This window comes from Pristiophorus japonicus, chromosome 5 (genome assembly GCF_044704955.1).
Source record: "Pristiophorus japonicus isolate sPriJap1 chromosome 5, sPriJap1.hap1, whole genome shotgun sequence".
Taxonomy (NCBI): Eukaryota; Metazoa; Chordata; class Chondrichthyes; family Pristiophoridae; genus Pristiophorus; species Pristiophorus japonicus.
Genome location: NC_091981.1, coordinates 2,876,016 through 2,900,460, shown reverse-complemented (window position 1 = coordinate 2,900,460; position 24,445 = coordinate 2,876,016). Strand labels below are relative to the sequence as shown.

At 48.9% G+C, this 24,445-nt stretch overlaps 1 protein-coding gene across 5 annotated transcripts in view; it reads right to left on the bottom strand.

Moving 5' to 3' along the window:
* The window catches only part of ulk4 (unc-51 like kinase 4), a 615,462-nt gene that overhangs the window by 541,959 nt on the left and 49,058 nt on the right, over nt 1-24,445 (bottom strand). For 4 of the 5 annotated variants that reach the window (XM_070880300.1, XM_070880304.1, XM_070880301.1 and 1 more), the window contains exon 13: nt 3,159-3,239. In XM_070880300.1, coding sequence (XP_070736401.1) covers nt 3,159-3,239 — 81 coding nt within the window. The remainder of the gene's footprint in view (nt 1-3,158; nt 3,240-24,445) is intronic. The other variant, XM_070880303.1, reaches the window with a different exon arrangement.

The following is a 24,445-nucleotide window of genomic DNA, read 5'->3' as shown; positions in this document are numbered from 1 at the left end:
GAAAGGAGATGGGGGGGAAAGGAGATGGGGGGGAAAGGAGATGGGGGGAAAGGAGATGGGGGGGAAAGGAGATGGGGGGGAAAGGAGATGGGGGGGGAAAGGAGATGGGGGGGAAAGGAGATGGGGGGGGAAAGGAGATGGGGGGGGAAGGAGATGGGGGGAGGGAAAGGAGATGGGGGGAGGGAAAGGAGATGGGGGGGGAAAGGGAGGGGGGGGGGGAGGGGAAAGGAGATGGGGGGGAGGGAAAGGAGTGGGGGGAGGGAAAGGAGATGGGGGGGGGGAAAGGGAGATGGGGGGGGGGGAGGAAGGGAGATGGGGGGGGGGGAGAAGGAGGATGGGGGGGGGGAGAGGAGGAGTGGGGGGGGGGGGAGAAAGAGATGGGGGGGGGAGGAGATTGGAGGGGGAAGGAGATTGGGGGGGGGGGGGGGGGAGAAGGGGGAGGGAGGCTGAACGGGCCGGGCCCGAGAGCTTCGGGCAGGTCCCGTCCCCCAGCACCAGATTTACAGGTCGGGGGGGGGGTGGTGGGAGGGAGGTCGGTTCGGGTTGGGGGGAGGAGGGGAGGGAGGGAGGGAGAGGGAGGTCAGGTCGGGGGGAGGGAGGTCAGGTCGGATCCAGTCCGGGGGCGGGGGGGGGGGGGGGGAGCGGGTGTCGGGTCGGGTCCGGGGGGGGGGGGCGGGGGGGGAGCGGGGTCGGGTCCGGGGAGGGGAGGGGGCGGGAGTCGGTGTCGGGTCCGGTCCGGAGGCGGGAATCGAGTCGGGTCGAGAGGAAGCAGGAGCTGGCCGTGGGAGGAGCCTTATTCACGCAGCCCCAGTGAGGCCATTTGGCCAGGGGCTGCGTTCTTCGGGCCCCTCCCACAGTTTTGGGCGCCTGGAGCTACTGCACATGCGTGCCCATTGTAGCGCGCATGTGCAGAGGTCCCGGCACCGTTTTCAGCGCAGGGACCTGGCTCCGCCCCCTACAGCTCCTGCTGCGCCGCGCCGAGGGCCAGAGGACCAGCAGGGAGCTGGAGAATCTGGAGGTTTTTTTAGGAGCATTTTGTGGCGCGAAAAACGGGCGTCCAGGTCGGGACTGCGCTGTTCTAAGCGCGGCTCGAAACTTGGGCCCACAATTTCTAAATTTGTGGATGACACCAACTTGGCGGTGGGGGGGGGGGGGTGGGGAAGAGTCAATACTGAGGAGGACTGCAGCATATTACAGGGGGACATTAATAAACTTGCAGAATGGGCGTATAATCGGCAACTGAAGTTCAACACTGATAAATGTGAGGGATTACATGTTGGTGGGAAGAATAGGGAGGTCACTTGTTACTTGGAGGGTGCGAGTCTGGGTGGGGTAGATGAACAAAGGGATCTCGGATACAAATACACAAATCACTAAAGGTTGCTACACAGGTTAACAAGGCCATAAAAAACCAAACCAAGCTCTTGGGTTTATTTCTAGAGGGAGAGAATTGAGAAGTAGGGAAGTTATGCTAACCCTGTATCGAACCTTGGTTAGACCACACTTGGAGCACTGCGTACAGTTCTGGTCGCCGTATTATAAAAAGGATATCGAGGCACTGGAGAGGGTGCAGAGAAGATTTACAAGGATGATACCAGAAATGCGAGGGTATACATATCAGGAAAGGATGAACAGGCTGGGTCTCTTTTCTCTTGAACAGAGAGGTTGAGGGGTGACCTAATAGAGGTCTTTAAAATGATGAAAGGTTTTGATCGAGTGGATACAGAGAGAATGTTTCCACTTGTGGGGAAGAGCATAACTAGAGGCCATCAATATAAGATAGTCACCCAGAAATCCAATGGGGAATTCAGGAGAAACTTCTTTACTCAGAGAGGGGTGAGAATGTGGAACTCACTGCCACAGGGAGGGGTTGAGGGGAATAGTATCGATGCATTTAAGGGGAGGCTGGACAAGCCAATGGGGGAGAAGGGAATAGAGGGTTATGCTGATAGATTTAGATGAGGAAAGACGGGAGGCGGCTCGAGTGGAGCATAAACACCGGCATGGACTGGTTGTGCCGAATGGCCTGTTTCTGTGCCGTATAATCGACGTAATCATTTGTTTTATTATGTTAAAGGCGCTATATAAATACAAGTGGTTGTTGTTGAATTCAAATTATTCGAAGTCAACTTCCAATTATCAGGAGTAGTCGGTATACACAAGAACAATATACTGACGGGATGGATTACACACACACAGTCACTCTCAGTCGCACGCTCAGTCGCACGCTCAGTCACGCACACTCTCAGTCGCACGCTCAGTCACGCACACTCTCAGTCGCACGCTCAGTCACGCACACTCTCAGTCGCACGCTCAGTCACACACACGCTCAGTCGCACTCTCAGTCGCACGCTCAGTCGCACGCTCAGTCACGCACACTCTCAGTCGCACGCTCAGTCACGCACACTCTCAGTCGCACGCTCAGTCGCACGCTCAGTCACGCACACGCTCAGTCGCACTCTCAGTCGCACGATCAGTCGCACGCTCAGTCGCATGCTCAGTCACGCACACGCTCAGTCGCACTCTCAGTCGCACGATCAGTCGCACGCTCAGTCACGCACACGCTCAGTCGCACTCTCAGTCGCACGATCAGTCGCACGCTCAGTCGCACGCTCAGTCACGCACACGCTCAGTCGCACTCTCAGTCGCACGATCAGTCGCACGATCAGTCGCACGCTCAGTCGCACGCTCAGTCACGCACACGCTCAGTCGCACTCTCAGTCGCACTCTCAGTCGCACGATCAGTCGCACGATCAGTCGCACGATCAGTCGCACGATCAGTCACGCACACGCTCAGTCGCAGTCACACGCTCAGTCACACACACACACTCAGTCACACACTCACACACTCACTCAGCCCACCCCGCTTCCTCTTCTTCTCAACTTGAAATGCTTTGGTTTTGAAGCAACTTATCCGTGTGTGTTAGTGTCACTGATACACAAGTGGCACTGTGTGTTTTCTGATTCTCAGTCCTGAACATAAACACACAAATTTCTCAGTAAAGTGACCGTTTTTAAAAAAATATATAGAACTGGTTTTAGTTAAGCATTTACAATAGTATTTTTTACATCCTCATAAAAAGAAATGGAAAATCACTAAGAAAACTCGTTAGTTTAGTTAAAAAGCATTATGTAAAAGCAAATGTTGCTGCGGTTACCTTGGGATTGTCCAGAATGGGTGTCACTGTAAGATCACCGTCCGTGTATATAAGCCCTTTGATCCTGGAGTCCATATCCTGCTGGTTTCAAAACATGTATCAAGATGTAAGAGAACAACATTGTACACAACATGAAAGATCATCGACCTGAAACATTAACTTTGTTTCTCTCTCCACAGTTGCTGCCTGACCTGCTGAGTATTTCCAGCATTTTCAGTTTTTATTTATGAAAAAATTGAGATTACGTACCAGTCAAATAATTAATCTACAATGCAACAATAACTATATCTATTAATACATTAAAAATGGAAAGAGACAGATATGCATTTGTATAGCGCCATTCAAGACCACCGGATGTCCCCAAGCGATTTACAGCCAATGAAGTACTTTTTGAAGTGTAGTCACTGTTGTAATGTAAGAAACATGGCAGCCAATTAGCAAACAGCAAGCTCCCACACACAGCAACGTGATAATGACCAGACAATCTGTTTTTTGTGATGCTGATTGAGGAATAAATATTGCCCAGGACACCGGGGAGAATTCCCCTGCTCTTGTTTGAATTCGTGCCGTGGGATCTCTTACATCCACCTGAGAACGCAGACGGGGCCTCGGATTTAACGTCTCATCCGTAAGTTGGCACCTCAGACAGTGCAGCGCTCCCTCAGTACTGCCCCTCCGACAGTGCAGCGCTCCCTCAGTACTGCCCCTCCGACAGTGCAGTGCTCCCTCAGTACTGCCCCTCCGACAGTGCGGCGCTCCCTCAGTACTGCCCATCCGACAGTGCAGCGCTCCCTCAGTACTACCCCTCCGACAGTGCGGCACTCCCTCAGTACTGCCCCTCCGACAGTGCGGCGCTCCCTCAGTACTGCCCCTCCGACAGTGCAGCGCTCCCTCAGTACTGCCCCTCCGACAGTGCAGCACTCCCTCAGCACTGCACTGGGAGTGACAGCCTGGATCTTTGTGCTCAAGTCTCTGGAGTGGGACTTGAACCCACAACCTTCTGACTCAGAGGCCAGAGTGCTGCCCACTGAGGCATGGCTGCCACAATGTTACACCTGCCTGCACAACCTGTCAAATTTACCATTATAAATTCCTCCATCCACATTGATAATGGTTTGTGTAAATAGATCATGCTGTAATGCCAGCCTCCCTCACTGGGTGTAATTAAGTGTGACGAGGTTACAATTGGTAGTCGTTATTATAAATGAGGATAGAATGTCTGTCTAATTGGGATTGATTGAGGTCTGCACTTCATTGGCCAATCGCTTTTTACCCCATTCCACACACCCCTCCACTACCCCTCTCATACCCCTCCCCCCTCCTACCCTACCCCCCACCGGCAAAACTACACTTGGACTTGACTGCCCGGGTGCAAAACCACAGAAGATCGACTGGAATTATTTATAAATGTACAGTAGCAACAATCAGTGCATGGGACCAAAACAGTGACACCGCAAACGTTAAGCTATATAACAATTAATTTTATGTAATATTTAATATGCTATGTACATATTCTCAACTTGGGAGTCCCCTGGGAGGACAGACGCACCAACATTAGCGTCCTCGACCAGGTCAACATCCTCAGCATTGAAGCACTGACCACACTTGATCAGCCCCGCTGGGCAGGCCACATTGTCCGCATGCCAGACATGAGACTCCCAAAGCAAGCGCTCTACTCGGAACTCCTTCACCGCAAGCGAGCCAAAGGTGGGCAGAGGAAACGTTATAAGGACGCCCTCAAAGCCTCCCTGATAAAGTGCAACATCCCCACTGACACCTGGGAGTCCCTGGCCAAAGATCGCCCTAAGTGGAGGAAGTGCATTCGGGAGGGCGCTGAGCACCTCGATTCTCGTCGCCGAGAGCATGCAGAAACCAAGCGCAGGCAGCGGAAGGAGCGTGCGGCAAACCAGTCCCACCCTCCCCTTTCCCTCAACCACTGTCTGTCCCACCTGTGACAGAGACTGTAATTCCCGTATTGGACTGTTCAGCCACCTGAGAACTCACTAAGAGTGGAAGCAAGTCTTCCTCGATTCCGAGGGACTGCCTATGATGATGATGATAGGGCATATAAACGAATTCATTAGAATATTGACACTCATTGTGGGCAATCAACAACTTCATCAAAAGCATCAATGCAACATCGCCCAGCAACGCCCTCAGCTTATCCTGTCTGTCACTCGCACACTCATTCCTGCCTTTGTCACTTCAAGATTTGACTGTGCCAACGTTCTCCATCCTCCACCCTCAGTTAACTTCAGCTCATTCAAAACTTTACTGCCCGTATCCAACCCTGCACGGAGTCTCGCTCCTCCATCACCCAGACCATGAGAACATCAGAATTTGGAGCGGAGGTCGGCCATTCGGCCCCTCGAGCCTGCTCCGCCATTCAATAAGATCACGGCTGATCTTCGACCTCAACTCCACTTTCCCGCCCGATCCCCATATCCCTCGATTCCCCGAGAGTCCAAAAATCTATCGATCTCAGCCTTGAATATACTCAACGACCCAGCATCCACAGCCCTCTGGGGCAGAGAATTCCAAAGATTCACCACCCTCTGAGTGAAGAAATTCCTCCTCATCTCAGTCCTAAATGGCCGAGCCCTTATCCTGAGACTGTGACCCCTGGTTCTAGACTCCCCAGCCCGGGGGAAACATCCTCTCAGCATCTACCCTGTCAATCCCCCTCAGAATCTTGTATGTTTCAATGAGATCACCTCTCATTCTTCTAAACTCCAGAGAGTATCGGCCCAATCTGCTCAATCTCCCCTCATAGGACAACCCTCTCGTCTCCTTGCTGTCGGATTGGCTCCTGCTCCCCCACCGCCTCCAATTTAAAATTCTCATCCTCATGTTTACAACCATTCATGGCTTTGCCCCTCCACATCACTGTCACCCCGCCACCCCCAAATCTCTGCAGATCTGGATCCTTGGGCATTCTCCAGTACCTCACCCCACCGTTGGTGCAGCACCTTCAGCTGCCGAGGCACCATGCTCTGGAATTTCCTTCTGAAACCCCTCCCTGTCTGTCTTCCTGCTCAAAACCCAGCGCTTTGAGAAAGCTCGGTCAGCCCTCCAAACACCACTCTCTTCGGCGTGACGGCCAGTGTTTGATTACACCTCTGTGAAGCTCTGCGGAACATTTATCTACAATCAGTACGGAACTGGGAGTGTCAGCCTAGATTTTTGTGCTCAAGTCTCTGGAGCGGGACTGAACCCACAACCTTCTGACTCAGAGGCGAGAGTGCTGTGCCCACTGAGCTGGAACCCTAATTATATTACCAAGGATGAATTGAGTTTTGCACTATGGATTCTCCTTGGGCCTATTTTGTCGAGGTTATTTGAGTAACTGCATGAGATAAATGCTGTTATTATAACAGTGTGGTGAGAGATCATGGCGGAGGTGCGGCGAGTGTTTGTGGCGGAGGAGCGGCAAGAGATCGTGGCGGAGGAGCGGCAAGAGATCGTGGCGGAGGAGCGGCAAGAGATCGTGGCGGAGCAGCGAGCGAGAGATTGTGGTGGAGGAGCGGCGCGAGATCGTGGCGGAGGAGCGGCGAGAGTTCGTGGCGGAGGAGCGGTGAATTGAGGGTACGGGGCCCAGAAGAGGCGAGGGCCCAGGGGCTGCACGGACCCAGCCCACACTGCGATATGTGTGCGCACTGGGTCCGTGCAGCAGAGCTGGTCTCCAGTCGTCCTGGTTAACCCTTGCCACTGGACCAAGACCTCGCTCTGTCAAGCCCGTGTGGTGGCTGGTGTGCAACGGGCACCCCACATTAAAAAAATCCATGCACAGGCATCTTCCACCCCCTCAATTGGAGTTCAGGACTGGAACATCGGGTTTTTCATCAAAACATTTGAACTCATGTGGAAGCAAGTCATCCTCGTTCGAGGGACCGCCTATGATGATGATGATGATACTATAATAAGGGGATTTCAGTGCATTTATGAACCAGAATTTCAGCGACAGCAAAACAATCTCCAGACTTTAAAGACACGAACCCAGACATGGAGACAGAAGCTTTTGCCTGAGACATATAGCGCTAGAATTTTTGTAAAATCCACCACCACTGGATTGCCACCCAAAAGATCACTAAAATTCTTAAATTAACGCCGGCGAAAAATTGCACAAAAAAAAGGAAAAAAATACCGCCCAACGAGAAAAATGGGTCTTACACGCAGATTCTCAGTGGAAAATGCGATCCTGGGCAAATTGGGTGGTTCTTCATCAAAATGGGCGGTAATTACTCAAATTTAGACCGAGGCTGCGGGTTGGTCCTTGGGAGGGGGAAAACACAAAAAATATTTTTTCCAAGAAACATAAAATTAAAAAAAACTAACAAAAATTCTTGGGACCCTTTTCAACCAAATCGCTGTAAAATAATTTTAAAAGAATTATTAAAAAAAACCTTTAACTTGCCTTTCTGTGCGGAGCTCCTGACCCACCGCCCAGCTCCCGCTGCTTTTCGTGGGCAGGTTTCTCGATCTTACCGACGGGTCACCGCTGAGACCAAACACGGGCGGTAGCGGTTTTTCCGGCGGTGCACGCCGGTGATCTGCTCCCCAGCGGCATTTCAAAACCGCAGGTGGAACTGTTTGTGAAATGGAGTGGAAATTTTTGCCGGGTGGTTTTCCGCCGAAAACAAGCAGAAAACTGTTGGAAATAGAGTGGAAATTCTAGCCCTTGACGGTTTTATTGCAAGTATTGATTCCCTTCATTCTGCTCCCTCATGAAGTTATCTGTTCATTTTTACACAGCCCCTTTCGGCCAATGGAACAGCCCATCCGAAAGGCAGTCACCGTCCCTTCAGCCACAAGTTGCTTTTAGAAACATAGAAACATATAAAATAGGTGCAGGAGCAGGCCATTCAACCCTTTGAGCCTGCACCACCATTCAATATCATGACTGATCATGCAACCTCAGTACCCCTTTCCTGCTTTCTCTCCATACCCCTTGATCCCTTTAGCCATAAGGGCCATATCTAACTCCCTTTTGAATATATCTAACGAACTGGCCTCAACAACTCTCTGCGTTATAATTGTGAACCTGTGGAATGCTCTATGAGTGAAGAAGTTTCTCCTCATCTCGGTCCTAAATGGCTTACCCCTTATCCTTAGACTGTGAACCCTGGTTCTGGACTTCCCCAACATCGGGAATATTCTTCCTGCACCTAACCTGTCCAGTCCCATCAGAATTTTATATGTTTCTATGAGGTCCCCTCTCATTCTTCTAAACTCCAGTGAATATAAGCCTAGTCGATCCAGTCTTTCTTCATATGTCAGTCCTGCCATCCCGGGCATCAGTCTGGTGAACCTTCACTGCACTCCCTCAATAGCAAGAACGTCCTTCCTCAGATTAGAAGACTAAAACTGAACACAATATTCAAGGTGTGGCCTCACCAAGGCCCTATACAACTGCAGTAAGACCTCCCTGCTCCTATACTCAAATCCTCTCGTTATGAAGGCCAACATGCCATTTGCCTTCATCACCGCCTGCTGTACTTGCATGCCAATGACTGATGTACCATGACACCCAGGTCTCGTTGCACCTCCCATTTTCCTAATCTGTCACCATTCAGATAATATTCAGCCTTCGTGTTTTTGCCACCAAAGTGAATAACCTCACATTTATCCACATTATACTGCATCTGCCACGTATTTGCCCACTCACCTAACCTATCCAAGTCACCCTGCAGCATCTTAGCGTCCTCCTCACAGCTCACACTGCCACCCAGCTTAGTGTCATCTGCAAACTTGGAGATATCACATTCAATTCCTTCGTCCAAATCATTAATGTATATTGTCAATAGCTGGAGTCCCAGCACTGAACCCTGCGGCACCCCACTAGTCACTGCCTCCCATTCTGAAAAGGACCCGTTTATTCCTACTCTTTGCTTCCTGTCTGCCAACCAGTTCTCTATCCATTTCAATACATTACCCCCAATACCATGTGCTTTAATTTTGCACACTAATCTCTTGTGCAAGACCTTGTCAAAAGCCTTTTGAAAGTCCAAATACAACACATCCACTGGTTCTCCCTTGTCCACTCTATTAGTTACATCCTCAAAAAATTCTAGAAGATTTGTCAAGCATGATTTCCCTTTCATAAATCCATGCTGACTCGGACCAATCCTGTCTCTGCTTTCCAAATGCGCTGCTATTACATCTTTGATAATTGATTCCAACATCTTCCCCACTACCGATGTCATGCTAACCGGTCTATAATTCCCTGTTTTCTCTCTCCCTCCTTTGTTAAAAAGTGGGGTTACATTAACAACCCTCCAATCCATAGGAACTGTTTTAGAGTCTATAGAATGTTGGAAAATGACCACCAATGCATCCACTATTTCTGGGGCCACTTCCTTAAGTACTCTGGGATGCAGACTATCAGGCTCTGGGGATTTATCGGCCTTCAATCCCATCAATTTCCCCAACACAGTTTCCTGTTTAATAAGGATTTCCTTCAGTTCCTCCTTCTCACTAGACCCTCGGTCCCCTAGTATTTCCGGAAGGTTATTTGTGTCTTCCTTCGTGAAGACAGAACCAAAATATTTGTTCAATTGGTCTGCCATTTCTTTGTTCCCCATTATAAATTCACCTGACTCTGACTGCAAGGGACCTACATTTGTCTTCACTAATCTTTTTCTCTTCACATATCTATAGAAGCTTTTGCAGTCAGTTTTTATGTTCCCAGCAAGCTTCCTCTCATACTCTATTTTCCCCCTCCTAATTAAACCCTTTGTCCTCCTCTGCTGCATTACAAAATTCTCCCAGTCCTCAGATTTGCTGCTTTTTCTGGCCAATTTATATGCCTCTTCCTTGGATTTAACACTATCCCTAATTTCCCTTGTAAGCCACGGTTTAGCCACCTTCCCCACCAGACAGGGATGTACTATAGTTGAAGTTCATCCATGTGATCTTTAAATGTCTGCCATTGCCTATCCACCGTCAACCCTTTAAGTATCACTCGCCAGTCTATCCGAGCCAATTCACGTCTCATACCATCGAAGTTACCTTTCCTTAAGTTCAGGACCCTAGTTTCTGAATTAACTGTGTCACTCTCCATCTTAATGAAGAATTCTACCATATTATGGTCATTCTTCCCCAAGGGGCCTCGCACAACAAGATTGCTAATTAGTCCTTTCTCATTACACAACACCCAGTCTAGGATGGCCAGTTCTCTAGTTGGTTCCTCGACATATTGGTCCAGAAAACCATCCCTAATACATTCCAGGAAATCCTCCTCCACCGCATTGCTACCAGTTTGGTTAGCCCAATCTATCTGTAGATTAAAGTCACCCATGATAACTGCTGTACCTATATTGCACGCATCCCTAATTTCCTGTTTGATGCCATCCCCAACCTCACTGCTACTGTTTGGTGGTCTGTACACAACTCCCACTAGCGTTTTCTGCCCTTTGGTATTCCGCAGCTCCACCCATACTGATTCCACATCATCCAAGCTAATGTCCTTCCTTATTATTGCGTTAATCTCCTCTTTAACCAGCAAAGCTACCCCACCTCTATCCTTCCTGAATATTGAATACCCCTAGATGTTGAGTTCCCAGCCTTGGTCACACTGGAGCCATGTCTCCGTAATCCCAATTACATCATATCCGTTAACAGCTATCTTCGCAGTTAATTCATCCACCTTATTAAAATGCTCCTTGCATTGAGACACAGAGCCTTCAGGTTGGTTTTTTTTAATCATCTTTGTCCTTTCAGAATTATGTTGTAATTGGCCCTTTTTGATTTTTGCCTTGGGTTTCTCTGCTCTCCACTTTTACTTTTCTCCTTTCTACCTTTTGCTTCTCCCCCCATTTTGCTTTCCTCTGTCTCCCTGCATAGATTTCCATCCCCCTGCCATATTAGTTTAAACCCTCCCCAACAGCACTCGCAAACACTCCCCCTAGGACATCGGTTCCGGTCCTGCCCAGGTGCAGATCATCCGGTTTGTACTGGTCCCACCTCCCCCAGAACCGGTTCCAATGCCCCAGGAATTTGAATCCCTCCCTCATGCACCATTGTTCAAGCCACATATTCATCTTAACTACCCTGTTATTCTTACTCTGACTAGCATGTGGCACTGGTAGCAATCCTGAGATTACTACCTTTGAGGTCCTACTTTTAAGTGGGTATGGGAAAGAGCTCTGACAAATTTCTCCATTCACTCAAATAACCTAGATAAAACCAGCAATAACAGCCCACCGAGAGCCTACAGTGCAAATCTCAATTCATAGTTGATAATACAATTAAGGTGCCAGCCAGTGGCTCAGTGGGCAGCACTCGTCTCGGAATCAGAACATTGTGGGTTCAAGTTGCACTCCAGGGACATGGGCACAAAAATCTAGGCGGACAGTCCCAGTGCAGTACTGACGGAGCGCTGCACTGTTGGAGGGGCAGTACTGAGGGAGCGCCGCACTGACGGAGAGGCAGTACTGAGGGAGTGCCGCAATGTCGGAAGGGCAGTACTGAGAGAGCGCTGCACTGTCGGAAGGGCAGTACTGAGGGAGCGCCGCACTGTCGGAGGGGCAGTACTGAGGGAGTACTGCACTATCGGAGGGGATCCATAGGCCTCGTCACTTCACCTTAGTTTCTCAATTAAAATAAGCACTTGTCTTCATCTCGCTATTTTTATGACTACAGGACACTTATGAAAACAGTACTCTGCTCAATCAGCCAGAAACTTTACAATCTGCCTAAACCCAAAAATGTCAAATATTGTAGTTTTATCATTGGCTTATATGGTAAACAATGATATTCTTACTAACGTTTTGCCTTGTGATAATCATAGAATTATAGTTCATAGAATGGTTACAGCACAGAAGGAGGCCATTCGGCCCATCGAGCTCCTCAGCCAGTGCCACTGCCCCGCCCTTTCCCCGTAGCCCTGCTGTTAAGTCTGGGAGAACTCCACAAGACTGAGTTACTGGGAGCTAAAACGGATGTGACATTGGTCTGTTTAATACAACTCCAGAGTGCCGAAGCACATGGCAGACAACCTGTTATACTCCCTTGCACGAGGTGTGCAGGTGACCCTTGGGCCTCCAACAGTTGCGCCCTCTGGTGGCAAGTCTTACACAGTTACAATGTTTACATACAGAACACCTGCAAATTCAGGTACTTATCCAACTCCCTTTTGAAAGCAGTGATTGAGTCTGCCTCCACCGTCCTCTCAGGCAGCACATTCCAGATCCTAACCACTCGCTGCGTAAAAACATTTTTCCTCGTGTCGCCTTTGGTTCTCTGCTGATCGTCTTAAATCTGTCTCCTCTGGTTCTCCACCCTTCCACCAATGGGAACAGTCTCTCTCTATCTACTCTGAGCAGACCCTCATGGTTTTGAACACCTCGATCAAATCTCCTCTCAACCTGTTTTTAACTGATAAGGGGATAAGGGGTTATGGGGAGCGGGCAGGGAAGTGGAGCTGAGTCCATGATCGGATCAGCCATGATCTTATTGAATGGCGGAGCAGGCTCAAGGGACCGTATGGCTGACTCCTGCTCCTATTTCTTATGTTCTTCTTCGCTCCAAGGAGAACAAGCTCACAAGCATGCAAGAATTGTGGGGAATGGGATGCATTAACAGTCCAAGACCTTGAAGTTTGTGCTTCCAATTCACTTGGACAGGTGCCTCTAAAGGAGGGGCTCCTTAAAATCCACTTCCCAGCAGCTGCTTGTAGAGAGGTAATTGCAGGGGAGCTCACCGCAGATCCTTTATGGCTCTAAATGGGACGAACAGGCCCGAAAGAGGGAAATGCAAAATACATGTTTCTGCACATTGTATGGTCAATTTTAATGGTCAAAACGGTCCAACAGATGAGAATGGCCCTTTGAGGCACATGAGAATTATATAAGAACATAAGAAATAGGAGCAGGAGTAGGCCATACGGCCCCTCAAGCCTGCTCCGCCATTCAAAAAGATCATGGCTGATCTGATCTTGGTCTCAACTCCGCTTCCCCACCAACCCCCATAACCCTTAACTCCCTTACCATTCAAAAATCTGCCTATCTCCAGCAGATTTCCTGCTACTCCACAATAGAGAGAGATAACAGCAGATTAATTACCCAATGTCTCTGGGGCAACTGAAGATGATAAATGGCAGCACTGAGCTATTGCGCTCACACCTACAATGGCCACGTACTGTTATACCCATTTTACATTGGCAATCAGTGGCACGTGTACAAATCTGCTTTACAAAAAAAAACAATGGGAATTCTGTGAATTCTGAAGTCTGCATTGAATCTGTCGCAACAAAATCTCACTTCGAGCTAAGTTTCGTGCCAGGAACGATTGAGAAGTAACGCAGTGTAAATGCTTTCCCGAGGAGTGATTAATTGCAACAGATTCTATGTTTCCACGGACCGAGAACAAAGCACCTTTTGGGAAACTGCACATTGTGGTTATCTGAATCTTGTCCAACGTAATCCCAATGTGCTTCTCAATCGGACTGAGAAACTGTATTTTTAAAACTCTTGACGAGCGATTTCCAAGGAACTTGAGCACATCCTCGAGGAACTTTAGCACATAATTCTAGGCTGACACTCCAGTGCAGTGCTGAGGGAGTGCCGCACTGTCGGAGGGGCAGTACTGAGGGAGCACCGCACTGTCGGAGGGGCAGTACTGAGGGAGCGCCGCACTGTCGGAGGGGCAGTACTGAGGGAGCGCCGCACTGTCGGAGGGGCAGTACTGAGGGAGCGCCGCACTGTCAGAGGGGCAGTACTGAGGGAGCGCTGCACTGTCGGGGGGGCAGTACTGTCGGAGGGGCAGTACTGAGCGAGCACTGCACTGTCAGAGGGGCAGTACTGAGGGAGCGCTGCACTGTCAGAGGGGCAGTACTGAGCGAGCACTGCACTGTCAGAGGGGCAGTACTGAGGGAGCGCCGCACTGTCAGAGGGGCAGTACTGAGGGAGCACTGCACTGTCGGGGGGGCAGTACTGTCGGAGGGGCAGCACTGTCGGAGGGGCAGCACTGAGGGAGCGCCGCACTGTCAGGGGGTAGTACTGAAGGAGCGCCACACTGTTGGAGGGGCAGTACTGAGGGAGCGCTGCACTGTCGGAGGGGCAGTACTGAGGGAGCGTTGCACTGTCGGAGGGGCAGTACTGAGGGAGTGCCGCACTGTCGGAGGGGCAGTGCTGTTATCCCCAGTGTCCTGGGCCAATATTTTATCCCTCAATCAACATAACAAAAAACAGATTATCTGGTCATTATCACATTGCTGTGTGTGGGAGCTTGCTGTGTTCAAATTGGCTGCCGCGTTTCCCACATTACAACAGTGACTACACTCCATTGGCTGTAAAGTGCTTTGGGACGTCTGGTGGTCATGAAAGGCGCTATAGAAATGAAAGTATTTCTTTCTATAAAATTTTGAAGCACAACTACACATCTTCACATTTAAACAATAACTTTTTTCTCCCACGGCCAATCACCGTTTGAGCCAAAATCCTAGTTTGTGAAGGGCAATGCGACAGGTAAAATAAAAATAAAATGCAAAGGTCAAAATAGACCCTTCCCCAAAACAACTCCTGTTGCTGCGGTGAGACAAGGGGAGGAAAAATAAACTTAACATGAGTTTTGCTTTATTACTTTTTCCAGATGAATAATCATGAAAATGCTGCTGTTAGTTTCGCTAAGTGGAACAGCCAGCCCAAGTGAGTTTCCAAAGCTTTTGGGCTGGACTTCTTCATTCATTCTGCCTCGGACATGAACTGTAACTTTTCTTTAAGCCACCAGAGGGCAGAAGGGAGCTGTGCGACAGCAATAGTTTGATGACGAGTTGAAGGAAAACTTGCATTCATGGATCTCCTGGTTCCATTGGCCCAAGTTTCGGGTGGAGTTGCTCCTATTTTTTTTTGAGCAACTAGTTTAGTTTGGAGTATCTTAGAAATCGCATTCTTGGCACTTACAGTGTAAGTAAAAGCAAAATAAAGACAATTCCAGCTGCTGACAAGGCACTCGTTCTGTGATAAGATAAGACATAGAAAATAAGTGCAGGAGTAGGCCATTCGGCCCTTCGAGCCTGCACCACCATTCGATAAGATCATGGCTGATCATTCACCTCAGTACCCCTTTCCTGCTTTCTCTCCATAGCCCTTGATCCCTTTAGCCGTAAGGGCATAAGACAACTGTTGCTGCATCTACAACTGGACTTTGCAGTTTCGGATTCAGTCCTAATCAGCGCTCCCTTTAAGCTGCATCGCCGAGCAACTTTCAGGGCCTCCCGTGCAGCCGGCTTGTCAACGCGGAAAACACTGGTGCAGAAATTCCTCTCGAGGACTTCCCGCGGGCAAAGCACTAAATAATGGACATAAAATGCGCGCTTACCTGAAGCTGCTGTACCCGCTGGAGATCCCGGTCGCGAGGCCTCTCGTGGCTGCGCGTCGCAGTGCGTTCACCGTCGGGACGTGCGCAGTCACGTGGGCCTGGACACCCAATCACAGCTAAGTATTTTCTCATTCATAGTAATAGGAGTTTCGTAAATTAACTTACCAATCTCCTATTACTATGAATGAGAAAACCCCAAAACGCACAAACACGACATAAAACATTTTAAATACATCTCACACAATACACTAATAGAAATTAAAGTTGTTGTACATGTTTTTTTTTTAAATTGCCGATTTTTTTTTTAAAGTTAGGGTTAGGGTTTAAAATATCATCACCTGAGTGGACAGGGTTTTAACATAAATGGTTTTTTAAAATTTTATTTTAATCATGTTTTTCATAGGTTTTTAAACACTTACATGTGGGCTATGCGCCCGCTTCTATCAGGCGCGAGAGCTTTGAGGACATTTGCTGGGCAAGATATGAATAAATCCCACAATCTTGCCCGTACAAATGTCCTCGCTCCCGATCTGTGGAGAATCTGTCCAGCTCCAGCTCCAGCTTGACAGATCAGGAAAGCTGGTTTTCAGTGCATGCGCATTGTGCACTGAAAACCGGCTTTTCCGATACCTTCCTCGATCCGTAGACACTCCGTATGGGCCCGGGACGTCGGAATTTCTACCCCATTGTAATATTGCATGGGATTTTGAATGGCCCTCGCAGCCCCTTAAGGGTGAGGCACACCCCCCCAAAAAATAAGAGGGAACGTTGGTCCGAATGTCATTGTAAATTTCTTGTGCAAGCACAAGTTGCTATTTTAAACCAACACATTGCAACGATGGCACGAAAACCAATCTGCCCCAATCTTTGCAGCAGAGATATTGGTGAGGAACTTTAAAGGTGAACCTCAAAGACTGATTCCTGAAACACACGTTAATTTAGACACATTGCCAGATTGTTTTACACATTTAGGATGAATTGTTCTCCTCCTTACATTAGTGGGAACTGATGAGTCTGTTGTGTCCTCTGACAGGATGAGTAACTGGTCGAAGCCTCCAAGTGGTGCTAACCAACAAAGTCGCATCAGTCAGTGAACAGTGAGAGTGCAGCGAAGTCCAACAGCTCATCTCGCCCCGCTTCATATAACGCCTTTCACAACCACCGGACGTCTCGAAGCACTTTACAGCCAGTGAAGTACTTTTGGAGTGCAGTCACTGCTGTAATGTGGGTAACATGGCAGCCAATTTGTGCACAGCAAGCTCCCACACACAGCAATGTGATAATGACCAGATAATCTGTTTTAGTGACATTGGTTGATGGATAAAAATTGGCCCCAGGACACCGGGGATAACTCCCCTGCTGTTGTTCGAAATAGTGCCATGGGATCTTTTAAGCCGACCTGAGAGAGGAGACGGGGCCTCGGTTTAACGTCTCATTTGAAAGACTGCCCCTCCGACAGTGCAGCACTCCCTCAGTACTGCCTCTCCGACAGTGCAGCACTCCCTCAGTACTGCCCCTCCGACAGTGCGGCGCTCCCTCAGTACTGCCCCTCCGACAGTGCAGCACTCCCTCAGTACTGCACTGGGAGTGTCAGCCTACATTTTTATGCACTCATGTCACTGGAGTGGGGCTCGAACCCACAACCTTCTGACTTAGAGGCGTGGGTGCTGCCCACTGAGCCACGGCTGACACTGCCCTGAAATTAGCTACCACTTATCAGCTGTCTGTGCAAAGCCAACTTTAACAAAAGTTTTAAACTTAGTAGCCACGTCCTTTGTAGCTTTTCACTAACTTTAAACATTTAACCGCTATTTGGCTGACCATGAGCAGGGCTCTGTGCAGGCAACAAATCTGCAACATACAGGGCCAGTGACTAAACTGAGCATATCTGTCGCCTTGTAAACGGGCCATTATGAAAAGCTGCTGAAAACCTGGTTTCTGGGGCTTCAGCGTTATGATGCTGTCAGCTGATTGAATGCAGGATTCATACAGACCAGAACAAGGGGCCATCAATATAAGATAGTCACCAATAAATCCAATGGGGAATTCAGAAGAAACTTCTTTACCCAGAGAGCGGTGAGAATGTGGAACTCGCTGCCACAGGGAGGGGTTGAGGGGAATAGTATCGATGTATTTAAGGGGAGGCTGGACAAGCCAATGGGGGAGAAGGGAATAGAGGGTTATGGTGATGGGGTGAGATGAAGAGGGGTGGGAGGGGGCTTGTGTGGAGTATAAACCCTGGCACGGACCTGATGGGTAAAATGGCCTGTTTCTGTGCTGTAAATACATTGTCATACTCAGAAAAGACTGCTGAGTAAGTACCAACGATATAGGTTAAAAAAGGGATGAGGTCCTACGAGACGAATTTAAGGAGCTAGGAGCTAAATTAAAACGTAGGACCTCAAAAGTAGTAATCTCGGGATTGCTACCAGTGCCACGTACTAGTCAGAGTAGGAATCGCAGGATAGCGCAGATGAATACGTGGCTTGAGCAGTGGTGCAGCAGGGAGGGATTCAAATTCTTGGGGCATTGGAACCGGTTCTGGGGGAGGTGGGACCAGTACAAACCGGACGGTCTGCACCTGGGCAGGACCGGAACCAATGTCCTAGGGGGAGTGTTTGCTAGTGTTGTTGGGGAGGAGTTAAACTAATATGGCAGGAGGATGGGAACCAATGCAGGGAGACAGAGGAAAACAAAATGGAGACAGAAGCAAAAGGAGATGAGTAAAAGTGGAGGGCAGAGAAACCCAAGGCAAAAAACAAAAAGGGCCACTGTACAGCAAAATTCTAAAGGGTCAAAATGTAATAAAAAGGCAAGCATGAAAGCTCTGTACCTCAATGCGAGAAGTATTTGGAACCCAGGAGAGGGCTCTGAGCTAGTTAGAGTGGGTGAGAGCTCAGATGAACAGGACCCCAAGAAAGAATGCAAAAGGCAGGAGGCAACAGAGCAGAGTAGCACTGGGGTAAGTGTAAACCACAAGGTGATAGGAAGGGACAATATGTATGAATATAAAGGGGCTGCAGGAGGGGTCAAAACTAAAAATCATGGTTTAAAAACTAGTATTAAAACACTCTACCTAAACGCACGCAGCATTCGAAATAAAGTAAATGAGTTGACGGCACAAATCATTACAAATGGGTATGATTTGGTGGCCATTACAGAAACGTGGTTGCAGGGTGGCCAAGACTGGGAATTAAACATACAGGGTTATCTGACAATTCACAAATATAGACAAGAAGGGAAAGGAGGTGGGGTAGCTCTGTTAATAAAGGATGATATCAGGGCAGTTGTGAGAGACGATATTGGTTCTAATGAACAAAATGTTGAATCATTGTGGGTGGAGATTAGAGATCGTAAGGGGAAAAAGTCACTGGTGGGTATAGTTTATAGGCCCCCAAATAATAACTTCACGGTGGGGCGGACAATAATCAGGGGAATAATGGAGGCATGTGAAAAAGGAATGGCAGTAATCATGGGAGATTTTAACCTGCATATCGATTGGTCAAATCAAATCGCACGGGGTACCGTGAGGAGGAATTCATAGAATGCATACGGGATTGTTTCTTAGAACAGTATGTTACAGAGCCTACAAGAGAGCAAGCTATCTTAGATCTGGTCCTGTGTAATGAGACAGGAATAATAAACGATCTCCTAGTAAAAGATCCTCTCGGAATGAGTGATCACAGTATGGTTGAATTTGTAATACAGATTGAGGGTGAGGAAGTAGTGTCTCAAACGAGCGTACTATGCTTAAACAAAGGGGACTACAGTGGGATGAGGGCAGAGTTGGCTAAAGTAGACTGGAAACACAGACTAAACGGTGGCACAATTGAGGAACAGTGGAGGACTTTTAAGGAGCTCTTTCATAGTGCGCAACAAAAATATATTCCAGTGAAAAAGAAGGGCGGTAAGAGAAGGGATAACTAGCCGTGGATAACCAAGGAAATAAAGGAGAGTATCAAATTAAAAACCAATGCGTATAAGGTGGCCATGGTTAGTGGGAAACTAGAAGATTGGGAAAATTTTAAACAACAGCAAAGAATGACTAAGAAAGCAATAAAGAAAGGAAAGATAGATTACGAAAGTAAACTTGCGCAAAACATAAAAACAGATAGTGAAAGCTTTCACCGATATATAAAACGGAAGAGTGACTAAAGTAAATGTTGGTCCCTTAGAAGATGAGAAGGGGGATTTAATAATGGGAAATGTGGAAATGGCTGAGACCTTAAACAATTATTTTGCTTCGGTCTTCACAGTGGAAGACACAAAAACCATGCCAAAAATTGCTGGTCACGGGAATGTGGGAAGGGAGGAACTTGAGATAATCACTATCACTAAGGGGGTAGTGCTGGACAGGTTAATGGGACTCAAGGTAGACAAGTCCCCTGGTCCTGATGAAATGCATCCCAGGGTATTAAAAGAGATGGCGGAAGTTATAGCAGATGCTTTCGTTGTAACGTACCAAAATTTTCTGGACTCTGGGGAGGTACCATCGGATTGTAAAACAGCTAATGTAATGCCTCTGTTTTAAAAAGGGGGCAGACAAAAGGCAGGTAACTATAGGCCGGTTAGTTTAACATCTGTAGTGGGGAAAATGCTTGAAGCTATCTTTAAGGAAGAAATAGCGGGACATCTAGATAGGAATAGTGCAATCAAGCAGACGCAACATGGATTCATGAAGGGGAAATCATGTTTAACTAATTTACTGGAATTCTTTGAGGATATAACGAGCATGGTGGATAGAGGTGTACCGATGGATGTGGTGTATTTAGATTTCCAAAAGGCATTCGATAAGGTGCCACACAAAAGGTTACTGCAGAAGATAAAGGTATGCGGAGTCAGAGGAAATGTATTAGCATGAATAGAGAATTTGCTGGCTAACAGAAAGCAGAGAGTCGGGATAAATGGGTCCTTTTCGGGTTGGAAATCGGTGGTTAGTGGTGAGGCACAGGGATCGGTGCTGGGACCACAACTGTTTACAATATACATAGGTGACCTGGAAGAGGGGACAGAGTGTAGTGTAACAAAATTTGCAGATGACACAAAGATTAGTGGGAAAGCGGGTTGTGTCGAGGACACAGAGAGGCTGCAAAGAGATTTAGATAGGTTAAGTGAATGGGCTAAGGTTTGGCAGATGGAATACAATGTCAGAAAGTGTGAGGTCATCCACTTTGGAAAAAAAAACAGTAAAAGGGAATATTATTTGAATGGGGAGAAATTACAACATGCTGCGGTGCAGAGGGACCTGGGGGTCCTTGTGCATGAATCCCAAAAAGTTAGTTTGCAGGTGCAGCAGGTAATCAGGAAGGCGAATGGAATGTTGGCCTTCATTGCGAGAGGGATGGAATACAAAAGCAGGGAGGTCCTACTGCAACTGTATAGGGTATTGGTGAGGCCACACCTGGAGTACTGCATGCAGTTTTGGTCACTTTACTTAAGGAAGGATATACTAGCTTTGGAGGGGGTACAGAGACGATTCACTTGGCTGATTCCGGAGATGAGGGGGTTACCTTTTGATGATAGATTGAGTAGACCGGGTCTTTACTCGTTAGAGTTCAAAAGGATGAGGGGTGATCTTACAGAAACATTTAAAATAATGAAAGGGATAGACAAGATAGAGGCAGAGAGGTTGTTTCCACTGGTCGGGGAGACTAGAACTTGGGGGCACAGCCTCAAAATACGGGGGAGCCAATTTAAAACCGAGTTGAGAAGGAATTTCTTCTCCCAGAGGGTTTGAATCTGTGGAATTCTCTGCCCAAGGAAGCAGTTGAGGCTAGCTCATTGAATGTATTCAAATCACAGATAGATAAATTTTTAACCAATAAGGGAATTAAGGGTTTCGGGGAGCGGGCGGGTAAGTGGAGCTGAGTCCACAGCCAGATCAACCATGATCTTGTTGAATGGCGGAGCAGGCTCGAGAGGCTAGATGGCCTACTCCTGTTCCTAATTCTTATGTTCTTATTATGTTCTTATGTATTTCAAGCAGTACAAGTTACTAACAGTCTGCACGGATCAGATTCAAACCTGGTGCTCTCCAGGTCAAGGGGTATGCAGAAAAAGCAAGAAAGGGGTACTGAGGTTGAATGATCAGCCATGAACTCATTGAATGGTGGTGCAGGCTCGAAGGGCCGAATAGCCTACTCCTGCACCTATTTTCTATGTTTCTATGAATTAAGGGCTCTGAAATTAACCATACTCGAGTTCCAAATATGAAAATAAAGTCTGCACACAATGGCTTCCCCGGTGACTCAGACTGATGGTGTAACGAGTAGGTGTCCCACGTCAACCAATAAGGTCCAAGGTCTGATGCCCAGTCTGGGCGGGCGAAGTTAGCTGACAGCAGCAGATGCAGGACTCCAAGTGGGTGAGAGAAAGCCAATCAGCCAGTCTGGATTGGCGCCCAGTGCCCCACGCCCACTAAAAGCGGGCAGCACTGGATGCCAGGTGAGAACATGACCAAGCTTGGCTACGATGCCCCCTGCTGCCGAATAGCCTGCCACACACACAGTCATGTCAAGAATGGCCTTTCGGGGATGTACCAGATGCCATACACCAATAAGGAGTTACTGCAGTCAGGGTGGGCGGGGAAGGGAATGAACAGAAAAAGTAATGAAGAAAAACAAACTGGGTAAAAGTAAAAAGTCTATTTTTAAGAATGCCCGGGCTGGTTTCTAAGCTCTCCTTCGAAGTGTAGGGAGGGAAATAACGGAACATCAATGTTCTTTATTAATTCAAAGCAGTGACTTCAGCACAAAAATATAGGCTGACACTCCCAATGCAGTACTGAGGGAACGCCGCACTGTCGGAGGGGCAGTACTGAGGGTGTGCTGCACTGTCGGAGGGGCAGTACTGAGGGAGTGCTGCACTGTCGGAGGGACAGTACTGAGGGAGTGCTGCACTGTCGGAGGGGCAGTACTGAGGGAGTGCTGCACTGTCGGAGGGGCAGTACTGAGGGAGCGACGCACTGTCGGAGGGGCAGTACTGAGGGAGCGCCGCACTGTCGGTGGGGCAGTACTGAGGGAGTGCTGCACTGTCGGAGGGGCAGTACTGAGGGAGCGACGCACTGTCGGAGGGGCAGTACTGAGGGAGCACCGCACTGTCGGAGGGGCAGTACTGAGGGAGCGCCTCACTGTCGGAGGGGCAGTACTGAGGGAGTGCCGTACTGTCGGAGGGGCAGTACTGAGGGAGCGCCGCACTGTCGGAGGGGCAGTACTGAGGAAGCGCTGCACTGTCGGAGGGGCAGTACTGAGGAAGCGCTGCACTGTCGGAGGGGCAGTACTGAGGTAGCGCCGCACTGTCGGAGGGGCAGTACTGAGGGAGCGCCGCACTGTCGGAGGGGCAGTACTGAGGGAGCGCCGCACTGTCGGAGGGGCAGTACTGAGGGAGCGCCGCACTGTCGGAGGGGCAGTACTGAGGGAGCGCCGCACTGTCGGAGGGGCAGTACTGAGGGAGCGCCGCACTGTCGGAGGGGCAGTATTGAGGGAGCGCCGCACTGTCGGAGGGGCAGTACTGAGGGAGTGCAGTACTGTCGGAGGGGCAGTACTGAGGGAGCGCCGCACTGTCGGAGGGGCAGTACTGAGGGAGTGCTGTACTGTCGGAGGGGCAGTACTGAGGGAGCGCTGCACTGTCGGAGGGGCAGTACTGAGGGAGCGCTACACTGTCGGAGGGACAGTTCTGAGGGAGCGCTGCACTGTCGGAGGGGCAGTACTGCGAGAGAGCTGCACTGTCGGAGGGGCGATACTGAGGGAGCGCCGCACTGTTTGAGGTGCTGTCAAACCAAGGCCCCGTCTGCTCTCTCAGGTGGACGTAAAAGATCCCATGGGTCTATTTCGAAGAAGAGCAGGGGAGTTATCCCTGGGGCCAATATTTATCCCTCAATCAGCATCACTAAAACAGATTATCTGGTCATTATCACATTGCTGTGTGTGGGAGCTTGCTGTGCACAATATGGCTGCCACGTTTTCCACATTACAACAGTGACTACACTTCAAAAAATACTTAATTGACTGTAAAGCGCTTTGGGACATCCGGTGGTCATGAAAGGTGCTATAGCAATGCAAGTCTTTCTTGTTTAAGATCAGCCACATTTACTACTTGCACAGGCAAAGTTCCTTATTCAACTTAAAAAAGATATTTCTTGTGAAAAGGGCCCAATTAGTTCAAGGACTGCAACCTCTATTCCTCAAATACACAGTGAACGCTATTCACTCTCTGTCTCTTGCCCTTCCCTCCCAATACCATGCTTCTTTGCGCTGAAATCTGCATTGGACAGAAAAATATTTTTAACGAGATGCTTTTGAGAGACCTCTCTGGTAACAATTCCAAACAGTATCCTCCCTCTGCTAAGAGCAACATTTATTCGAAAAATTATCTTCCCCTCCATAACATCGCCCGTCTCCGCCCCTGCCTCAGCTCATCCGCTGCTGAAACCCTCATCCGTGCCTTTGTTACCTCTACACCCTCCAGTGCGCCAGTGCAGCCTTCGGCCACCTGAAGAAGAGTGTTTGACGATCAGGCCCTCTTAATCTGGCACCAAGCTCTAGGGTTGTAGTGATACTCGCCCTCCTGCATGGCTCAGAAACGTGGACCTTATACAGTAGACCTCAAATCACTGGAGAAATACCACCAACGATATCTCTGCAAGATCCTGCAAATGTCCTGGGAGAACAGACACAACAACGTCAGTGCTCTCCATCCCCAGCATCGAAGCACTGACCACACTCGACCAGCTCCGTTGGGCGGGCCACATTGTCCGCATGCCCGACACGAGACTCCCAAAGCAAGCGCTCTACTCGGAAATCCTTCACAACAAACGAGCCAAAGGTGGGCAGAGGAAACGTTACAAGGATACCCTCAAAGCCTCCCTGATAAAGTACAACATCCCCACCGACACCTGGGAGTCCCTGGCCAAAGACCGCCCTAAGTGGAGGAAGAGCATCCGGGAGGGCGCTGAGCACCTCGAGTCTCGT